Genomic DNA, 11,217 nt, shown 5'->3' with positions numbered 1-11,217 from the left:
CCAGTGTTGCCTTTGCTTTTCCTCCGGCTCCCCACATATCTGAAAAAGGACTTTTTATTGTCCTTGATGCTTGAAACTAGTTGGAGTTCAGTTGCAGCCTTGGCTTTCCTGGCTTGCTCCCTGCAGGACCGGACCAGTGCAGAATATTCCTCCTTGGAGGTGAATCCCATCCTCCATCCTTTGTAGGCCTTTCTTTTTAGCCTCAGGAGGTCCGTTAGATCCCTGGAGAGCCAGGGGGGCTGCTGTGCCCTCTTGCTGCCTTTCCTCCAAGATGGAACAGAATTAGCTTGTGCATTGAGGATTGCTACTTTGAGGAGCAACCACTCTTCCTGAACTCCCATCCCCTAGTGGTCCCTTAGAGCCTCACTGACAAGCCTCCGGAGCTTGTCAAAGTTGGCTTTCCTGAGGTCAAGGACTTCCATGTTGCTGACTGACTTGCCAGCTTTACGGCGGATGGTGAAGGTGATCAGCTCATAGTTGCTGTCACCCAGCTTCCCATCAATCACTAGGTCACCGATTAGGTCATCCCCAGTAGCCAGTACCAGGTCGAGCAGCGCTTTACCTCTCATTGGCCCACATGAACCACTTTAACTGGTATAGAGTACATGTTGCAAAGAAAAAAAGCTAGATTCTGTTTTCTCTAATTATTATTTTAAAATTTCAAGTTTAAAATTGCCTGATAGAGATGTTTTTATTATAATTTTCTACTATGAAAGGTACATTGGCCAAAGTTTTCATGTGTGTGCTTTCCACCCCAATCCAGGTAAACAAAGTAGTTAATCCATTGAAGGCCATCATGATTATAAAAACTAGTTTCGTTTATGAGATAAGAATCCATCATCCCTGTGCAGACCGCAATCCTGTGTGGATTATTAATCTACAATCCAACCATGATTTCTTGCACCAAATTTTTGCATCCAAGTTGGTTTTGAAAATGTTTAAAAACAGCTACTCTGAAGTTATAGATTCATAGATGCTAGGGTCAAAAGGGACCTCAACAGATCGAGTCCAGCCCCCTACCTAAGCAGGAAAGAGTGCTGGGGTCAGATGGCCCCAGCCAGATGCCTATCCAGCCTTCTCTTAAAGACTCCCCCGAAGTAGGGGAGAGCACCACCTCCTCTGGAAGCCCATTCCAAATTTTGGCTACCCTTACCATGAAGAAGTTTTTCCTGATATCTAGCCTAAATCTGCTCTCTGTCCGTTTGTGACCATTGTTCCTTGTTACCCCAAGAGGCGCCATGGTGAACAGAGCATCTCTGATCTCCTGCTGCATTCCCCTAAAGAATGTGTAGGCAGCCACAAGATCACCTCTCAGCCTTCTCTTGCGGAGAGTGAAGAAGTACAGGTCCCTCAGTCTCTCCTCACGGGGCTTGTCCTGTAAGTCGCTAACCATATGAGTGGCTCTCCTTTGGACCCTCTTGAGTTTATCAACATCCTTCTTGAAGTACGGTGCCCAAAACTGGACGCAGTACTCCAACTGCGGTCTGACCACCGTCACATAGAGGGGATGTATCACCTCCTTGGTTCTATTAGTTATGCATCTGCTGATGCATGATAAAGTGCGATTAGCTTTCCTGATGATTTTGTCACACTGACAACTCATGTTCATCTTGGAGTCCACTATGACTCTGAGATCCCCTTCCGCTTCTGTGCTGCTGAGAGGGTCACTTACCAGCCAGTAGGTGTGCTGGATATTTTTGCGCTCTAGGTGATTGTGGTCTCTGTTGATGAGGGGGCACAGTTGGCATTGGGGTCTGGAACAAGGCCTGATGCCTTGGGAAAAACTGGAGTTATGTAATCTGTTGCTGGAGAGAGACTGCTTGAAATTGGGGGACTGCCTATAAACCAGAACAGGCTCATCCCCGTGGCTATCTTGAGATGATCATCATTCTCCTTGAGAGGCTGGATGTCATTAATAATGTGTCCAAGGTGTTCAAGCTGAAAAGATTTTGTTCTTTTTGTGACAGGGTTGCTATTGTAACAGATTGGGGTGAGGGCTGAGTATGTCTCTCGATTCAAGTGCTATGAATTGTGGATTGGAAGTGTAGAAATCCCTGTTCACTTTCGTAAATGTGTGCATCCTGGTAAGTAAGATCAGAGCAAATCTGGTTGCAATGAAGAGCGTAGCTGTGTAGATGTTGGATCTAGTGCTGTGCTTAGACATGTGGTAACGTGGAAGTAGCTGTAGAAGTTGGTTAATTCACAATACAATATGGTGGTCATGTGGTAAGTGCAAAGTTTCACAAAGGTGTCCAAGACATGAATATGTTGGGTGGAGTATTCCAGAGTCAGTTTAATGGAGGAGTGAAAGTTGTTCAAGTCCTGGTGGAATCTGTCTAGAGAGTCCTTCTCATATGTCCACACAAGTGTCCCTTAGGTATACCAGAAGAAACAAAGGGCAGCAGCAGAAGTGAACTTCAAGGTCTGTCATAAATATATTGGCATATCGGGGGCCATGCATATGGCTGTGGCAGTACCATTTGTTTGTAGGTATAGGAGTGAAACCTGAAATAGATGTGCATGAGGACAATGAGAAAGTTTGATTGAAACAGAAGTGGTGTCATTGTCATGGAAAACATGTCTTATGGCTTGTAATCTGTCTGGGTGGGGAGGGGAGGGAAGGAAGTATGCTATGATGGTATAGAGGAGTGACATTCATGATGGCTAATAGGGTGTTTACTAGAAGCTTGTCAATGCAAATCTAGTTTCTTGAAAAAAAATCAGTGGTGTCCTTCAAATAGCCCCTGCTCTAGTGACATATGGGAATAGGGCAGAGTCACTGTAGCCAAATACTCCCTCTATGATGGTACCAATGCCAGAGGCAATGGAGCATCCGGGTGCTATGTTTGTAGACCTTGGATAACAAGAAAGGAAATGCCTGGTCTGAGTTCCCAGGAGCTGGAAGCATAAATTATATCCTGTGTTACCAGAACTAGAGTCTTTCAGAGGTAGTATAGTCTCTCCTCTGATTGTCAGACCCTCCTTGGAAATGTAACAAGGAACCTGATGAAAATCCTTGAAAGACTGAGAGGTATAGAAGTCAAGCTGTTAAAAATTCCCTCTATTCAGTATTGCCTTAATCAAGGTGCAGCTTCCCAAGTAACTTGACAGTTGATAAGATAGTTACGGGAACAACAGAGCAGATTAGAATGATAATACACTGATACCCAAGAGGAAGGAATAATATCCAGCTATGTTTATACATATACCAGTCTATGATGAAGAATGCATATGTAAAGATGCACTGTTTGACCAACCATCAGGCAGTGAATAAAGGCTATTTGGTTTCTTTTATTCACTAGTGAACCTGCAGCAGTGGGACTAGTATAAGTGTCCCTGGAAGCTGAAACAATTTCTCTCTACAAAAATGTAATTTACACAATTTCAAACAAAGCTTCAACAGCTTTTATAATCAGAGGGGGACACAGAAGTTTCGAATTATGGCAAATGCTAACAAACAAATATCAGTCTCTAGATTAGTATGCAAGCACAGAACTATTTATTGCTTATGATTTTTGATTAAATGGAAAGTTCATTCCCAGACCCAAATCCCTTGCTGAAGCAACATTTTAAAGTTTTAGCATAAAAAAAAAGTAAAACATTAGAACACCTGGTTGTTTTGAAGTCTCTCAGAGCTGTAGAAATGTATTCAGACAAATGTTTTTCCATAAGTGCTACTCTGATCCAGGCTCTGCCCTAAGAGGAAGAACAAATAACATTAAAAATCTTAAACTAAGTAAAATGAAGCACTTTTCAGTTTTCATTTGTATTTCTGGAAAGCAGATCCATACAGCTGGAGGAGAAAAGCCATTAACAATATAAATGTGTTGCCTACTACAGTGATAAGGAGAGAAAAAAAGTAGAGAACGTGTTTGTGTCATTTTACAGGGGCCCTGAAATAAGAACTGTGAATCAAGAATCTTTACTTTTACATGTGATATGCCTGCAGATACAGGCATACAGAGCAAGAGAGGGGCCTACATATTACTTAGACTAAAGATTCTTAGTTCACAATTCTTAGTTGAATGCTCTTGTAAGACAACACAAACATATTTTCTACTCTTAATCTTTATAGATAGTGTATGTCACAGAAGTGTTTAAATCTGACTTAGTGCAAACAGATTTGAAAATTCTGTAGACTCTCCACGTATTGTAGTGCACCTTTCCAACACTATTATATTCCACCTCAGCTTGTTAACATATTGGTATTTTTACCTATATTTAAAATCTAATATGGGACTGCCCACGTATAAAACCATTAATAATTTTTATTTTTCATAAATAGCTAGAAATACAGCCCATACATTTTCTAATTAAAAATTAAAACTCATAATTCACTGCTACCAGCCAAGTATATATCAAAACACATGCCCCTAACCCGCATTAATGAATTAGAAAGTGCACAGTTTAGATCACACATCAAGATTCTTAATACGGTGGCAAAGTAGAGTTGGAAGTAATATGTGAATCATTACAGTTGTCAACAATCTCTGATTTCATACACCTCTAGAAAGAGTTGAAAAATTTGGGCAGAGCAAGTCCTTACTTCTAGAATAAATGTGTTAAAGAACTTTGACAGACTGCTGGGCATTTGGACATGCTTTTTATAGTTAAGCAAACTAACTTAAACACTGTGTGTTTAATGCAGAGAGTCATAATTCAAAAGACACAGTATTTCAAACAGTGTATTTACAGTAATCATAATGTTACATTATTTAAGCAGACCATCATGACTTGCAACATCCAGCAAAACTATCCCCAACTTAACATGGCAAATCATCTTGTTACTAAAAATTAAAAAGTATATGCAGCTCTTTGCCCCATGACAAAATTTCTAGCAAAAATGCTAGATCAGATTATAGTCCATTATCTCAATTTATATGAGCTGCGTTTATTAAGGATAATAAAATATTAAATCACGCTTGTGGAAAAAAATCAAGAGAAAGATACATTTTTGTTGTCATTTGATGTAGATAAATATATTGATGGAATACAGCAGAACTTTGTTTGAAGTCTTGTCCAATATGAACATTTGCCGTTAGTCACTTAAGTGTCTGTTTTTTATACCAGCCAAAAAAGGAGCCATGCAAGTTAAATGTCCCTCATCTAAATTAAACAGGAAAACTAGACAGGAGTGTGAATTGTCATTTTTATTTTTCACAATATCCCAGGAGCCTTTTGCATAAATAAGGCATAAATAATTTAAAAGTCACAGGAGTAAAAATTTGCCAGACCATATCAAAAAGCTGTCATTAGCATAAGGGCTATATTTTTATCCAATCCAAACATTCCCTTAAATAAACATTTAAGGAAATCCAAGAATTCAGAAAACACTTAGCTTTAAGATACATTATGCCATGCTTCAAACACTACCAATAAGTTTTCCAGACTTCAAGAAGTCAATCCTCCAGAAAATATTTATGTATACATAAGCAACAGATTCTATAAAATTCTGATGCATCTGCATCTCAAACAACCTAGAGAAGCTGTGCAGTTTAAAATGTCAAACTACTATACTGAGGGGGGGGCGGGGAAGAGAAGGAAGAAGAGAAGAATAAGGCAGAGAACCAATAAGGATCCTTGCTCTCATGTGCTGAGCTGTCTATGGGTACCCCTTCAGAGGCATGAAAGGCTCCAGCCAGGGGGGTGGATGACACTGCTCCTGTATGTGTTCATAGCCATTTTGATGCATCCCAGAGGCTCAGGAGCTGCATGGACCTGAAGCACTCCAAACTTGAAGGCTGCTAATTGGACCAGGATTTGGAGTACTTCAAATGTATGTTTGTTTGTCCATACCCAGAGATAAAAACGCCACCATTTAAAAAACACAGAAAATGTTTTTATATGAAATTCAGAAAAGAATTTATACAGAATATTGACCAGGACTCAGCATAGTTAAATTGCAAAGACTCATTTAACACAGTACACTGTTCCAAACATTATAAGCCCCATTAAAACAGCCATTCCAAATCAACAGTGGTTTCTGGGGTATTTTAATGCAGTCCAAGCAGCAACTCTTTACTAAATAAGAAATATGGTTATTGTGTAAATATGCTAGGTTATCATGAATTAATAAGTCATACTCTCAAAAAATTTACTCACTTTATTTATGAAAGGTTATTGCAAAACTTTGGGATAGAACAGGGGTTTTTTTCCTTCCACCAGTGACAACCACTGTGAAAACTATTTTGATTCAAATAAAGCAGTGCGTTTTCAAGACCAGAAAAGTTGAGCAATGCAAGCATTTGGCGTGCTATTCCAAGAACATTTTCCAGTTTATTTAACAATCAAATCTAAACTTTACTTAGTTCACTTGCCTATTAGATTACTCCTTCAAAATCAGATATAACATTTTTCATCTTTTCCAGAAAATCAGTTTTACAGAAAAAGCTAAACTTTGATAGAAACAATGACTTGTGGTTATTTAGGAAACAACCAATATAACAGCAGTTCATACGTATTTTTGCATACAGTTTCCTGAAGTGTCCATTGTAGAGGAATGCATGGAAAAGAGGGCTTACAACTGCCTGTAGCACAATGAATGGAGGATATGTTACTTTACACCAGTCAGCTTAAAAACACATGTATACTGAACACCAATACATATTGGTGAAAATATGGTGAGATTTTATAGAAAATATACTGGACAAATGCAATCATATATTGCTAGGATGGTATTGATAACCAGGTTTTATAAATTGCTGGACACATATTACTTAACGATCCTTTGGCAACTCAAGATTTCATGGCAGAAATGATCAAAGAATGTGTCACATATTTGCTTTTGAACTTGCTAAAAATTACTGATGAATGGAAAACCAGACATGGTCCAAAACACAAGGAATGGTTCCAAAAAATATATGGGCAGTTGTTAATGAATAAATTATATATCCATTAAAGAGACAGTAGATATTTGGTTATCATTTACTCAAAGTATATTAGTCTGAACATAAAACCGCACAAATATCCCATTTTAATATTAATCACAGCAGGTATGATTCACTCCATTTATAAAAATCATGCATGCTACATAGTATAAAGAGGATCATCCTTACGTAACAGGATAAAATCCTGTTCAATAGAGAGATTTGAGGATTATCGTACTTAATTTTTTAAACAAAGAACCAAGCTCACTGTTGTACCATTTTATTTGTGATATTTACATAGAGATGGTTTATAAGTCTGGCAATACTTCTTAAATATATAGTTATTTTAAAAGTTGTAAAGGATTTTAGAGGATAAACCTATTAATACCTTCTGGAATATAAAATAAAACCCATACCATACATCCAGTAAATATTGTAATATACAATATATTCAACATTTTTCTTTCTTACCTTGGCTCTAGAAGAACTGACATTCTCCATATTCTCAATGCTGCAGATGCAATTGTGTGATACCTTACGGCATGCAACTCGAATATAGTCCCAGAAGCTACGAGGGCTTTCATAACCAAACCAGGTGATATGCCCTTAATACACAAAACAACAGGCAAAATATGAATTGCTAGATGTAATGAAAACAATTAGAACATTATTTTGAACACATCCTAAGTTTGATCTACACTACTGCACTGACACCCAAGAAACTATATAATGCGTTATGATAAAAAGTGACCTGTACTAATACAGTGTAGCCTATTCTGAAACCACAGTATAGATAAAAATACTTAATGTTAAAAAAAGATGTCTTGCAATAGTACAGAGAACTTATAATAGGAGTCAAGAGTCCCAAGTAAAGTAAGAACTGCACAAACTCACGGAAACTCCAAGATCTTTGTGGACTATGGGCAGATGCCAGGTATGTGACTAGAGAGAAGAATCAAAACCAGAAAAAGACGACATACAACAAGGTGTGATTTTTAAAAACATGAAAACGTATGCCAGTTCATGCTACAGTAGAAATGCCTCTAGACCTAGCAGTAATGGAGCTTGGGGCCTTGCAGGTTGATTTCCAATGGAAAAGAAATAGATGTGGAGCGATGCATTTTCTTATTAAATCTTTTTTACATTATATATGGATAGACACCCACCTAAGAACAGACTTCACAGGATCATAGGAAAAGGTAGGGCTAAAAGGAACCTTACAGACTATCTAGGTGAGCTCCCTGCTCATGGCAAGATCACCCTTGACTAAACTATCCCGATCAAATCTCTCTCCAACATGCTCTTGAAAATTTCAAGTGATGGAGCTTCTATAGGTACTCTGTTCCAAATGCCTGACCACCTTCCAAGTCAGAAAGTTCTTCCTAACCCCCAACCTAAATTTCTTCTACCTCAGCTTGAGGCCATTGCTCCTAGTTCTGTGCCCTACAGCTGCAAAGAAAAGCCAATCTTTATCTGCTATATAAACTGTCCTTCGGGTATTTGAAGACTTATCAAATCCCCCCTCAGTCTTCTCTTTTCCACACTAAATAACACTAGCTTTTCAGCCTTTCCTCATAAATTATGCATCCTATACTTCTAATCATTTTTGTGGCTCTGTGTTGGACTCTTTCCCATTTATCCATATCCTTGAAGTGTGCAGCCCAAAACTGGACACAGTACTCCAAGTAAATCCTCATGAGTGCTGTCCAATTTATCCAGATCATTCTAGATCCCAGCCCTACCCTCCAGAGGTTTGCAACTCTACCCAAATTAGAGTCATTCTCAAATTTGCCATGCGTGTACTCAATCCCAAATCATTACTAATGACATTAAACACACCCCTGGGGAACTCCAACAGAGACCTCCATCCAACTAGCCATTGATGACTACTCACTTAACACAATGACCCAATCATTTATTTACCTTAATTCTGTCTAGTCCGTACTTCCTTAGCCTGTTAATGAGAATGTCAGAGGAGACTGTGTAAAGGCATGTCACATCTAATGCTCCCTCTCTATCTACAGAGCCCATCAACTTATCATAGAAAGAAATCAGGTTGTTAAGGTATGATATTTTTCTTTGTGAATCCATGTTGGTTGCTCCTGATCATCTTGTTTTCCTCTAAGTGGTTCACAATGGATTTGTTCAGGACCTGGTCTATGACCTTTCTAGGTATCGAGTTCTGACTGGTATGTAACGCCCCGCATCCTCCTTCATCCCCTTCTTAAAGATGGGCACTACATTTGCTCTTTTCCAATCATCCAGGAACTCACTTGACCTTTGCAAGTTGTCAAGGAGAATAGCCAATGGCTCCAATATTGCCTCATTGAAGCCTTTAGTACACTACGGTGCATCCCATACAGCCCTTCTCATTTCAAAGTGTCCACCTTCTTCAAGTAATCCCTAACTTGGTCTTCTACTCTAGGTTATGTGTTTCCTTTCCTATCTTTGCTGTCAATTACACACATCTGGTAGCTGACCTTATTTGTGAAAAGTGAAGTGAAAAAAATGGCATTCAATATTTCAGTTTTGTCTGCAATATCCCTAATTAGATTCTGTATTCTGTAAAGGACATATGGTTTCTCAGGTTTCTCTCATACTTTTGACATACTTACAGAATCCCTTTTTATTGCCTATGTCCATTGCCAGTTCCATCTGAAATTGTACCTTGCCCTTCCTAATTTTTTCCCTATACTCCCATATTTTATTTATACCCCTCCCTAGTACAATAACCAAGTTTCCACTTTTTGAAGGCTCTTTTTTGAGGTTTAACTCACTTAAGAGACTTCTTTTGATCCAAACTGGCTTTCTGTTGCTGTTCTGTCATATTGAGATAGCAACTGGGTGATTTTTCTTCTAAAGTTTTGGCCAGGTCTATTGCCCATTCTTTCACAAAAGCATACAGGTGTGGATCTGGGATCATTATTGATGTCTGAACAAGATTAAAGAAAACGGTTGCTTATTTCACAAGATTCATAATGAATCATGGCATCAATTCTAAGCAGTCTATGAATAGGGGAATAATAAAACTGATTAATTTTAGATAACTGGATCCCCTCACGTTTCTGCATGGTATGGTATGCCTACCAAGACATACTGGAAGGTTCAGCAAATGTGCTATGCAAACAGCTTCTGAAATATCAAAGTAATTTGTACTCCCTTTTTTTATTTTAGTGATAGTCACTGTTTCACTTAGCCATCCATCCACTGCAGGTACAAAATTATTTTTGCTCTTCAGTATAGGAGGTAGGACACCAAAATATTTTCATGGTAATAGTTTCACTTTTGACTGAAGTGAAACTGGAATGCACTTCTGAGCTTAACCAGACCTGTTGGTGTGTAAATATTGGAATAACTAAATGTTGGGCTCTAATAATATCACCTGCTCTTGTTGAATTTAGGTTATGATTCAAATTAGAACGAACTGCCCTACTAAATATACCACTTTGAAAATGTGGGGCAGAAACAACACCTTTTTTAAAATGTTTGCTAGAAGTAGATGACAGTTTAGACTATTTCTAGATTTCTGTCATATGACATGGAATACAAAATTGAACATTCTGTCAACAAGAACCTACTGTGTTTAAGAATATATGCCATATTTACTCAATTCCAAGATGAATCCCCTCCCCCCATTTAACAAGGGGAAAAGAGATCCTCATCTTGGAATCATGTATGAGGCGCAGTGGGAGGCAGGCAGCTACTGCAGCTCTGGTTCCAGCTCCAATCCTGGGTCAGGGTCAGAGCCACAGCTGCTGCCACTTCTGCACCCCTTCTGTTCCTCTGCACCCTTGAGCCCTTTTCACATTTAGCAACTTCTAATTCATGTAATTAAATAAAAATATAGGAACACTTAGCAAAGTATTATGTAATCGTAACAGTAAAAAACAAAGAACAACATAAGAAAAAACGCATTTATAAAAATAACACTAACATATACAAAATGTCTACTTTTTCTGCTGACACCTTTAACTCTGCAAAGAAAATGAACTGCCGCTCTTTAGACAGATTCATCTTTCCTCCAAGTTCTTGACTTCAGAGATCACAATTCTCAACCACCACTCCAGGAATTCTGCTTTAGACTCCAAGCTTTCCGATCTCAAACATGGAAACCAAAATTCTCTTAGTATCTCAGTAATATATCCACTGAACTTGTCAGGCAGTTGGAAGGGGACAATAAGAACAAATATTCTGTCAGCAAATTCTGCAAAACCTTTCAAATCCATTTTTTCCTACAATCTAAAGCCTTACCTTCATTCTAAAAATGATCATGGTCTTGAGCATCAGGGTTCCTGGTTTTTTCTGTTTCAAAATTGTAAATACTCTGATTAACCACTGCCCAGCCACCTCT

The 11,217-nt window shown here is 38.5% G+C and overlaps 1 protein-coding gene across 5 annotated transcripts in view; it reads right to left on the bottom strand.

The window, feature by feature from the left end:
• The window catches only part of RUNDC3B (RUN domain containing 3B), an 86,713-nt gene that overhangs the window by 66,698 nt on the left and 8,798 nt on the right, over positions 1-11,217 (bottom strand). For all 5 annotated transcript variants that reach the window (XR_002095833.1, XM_019508368.1, XM_019508369.1 and 2 more), the window contains exons 2-3: positions 7,338-7,471; positions 3,611-3,696 (exon numbers count right to left, since the gene is read on the bottom strand). Coding sequence is in view for 4 of the 5 variants with exons in the window: in XM_019508368.1 (XP_019363913.1) it covers positions 3,611-3,696; positions 7,338-7,471 (220 nt within the window). In the remaining variant the exon portion in view is untranslated. The remainder of the gene's footprint in view (positions 1-3,610; positions 3,697-7,337; positions 7,472-11,217) is intronic.

Source organism: Gavialis gangeticus, unplaced genomic scaffold (genome assembly GCF_001723915.1).
Source record: "Gavialis gangeticus isolate Ggan-Ray unplaced genomic scaffold, GavGan_comp1, whole genome shotgun sequence".
NCBI classification, from domain to species: Eukaryota; Metazoa; Chordata; order Crocodylia; family Gavialidae; genus Gavialis; species Gavialis gangeticus.
This window is presented reverse-complemented; position numbering and strand designations above follow the sequence as displayed.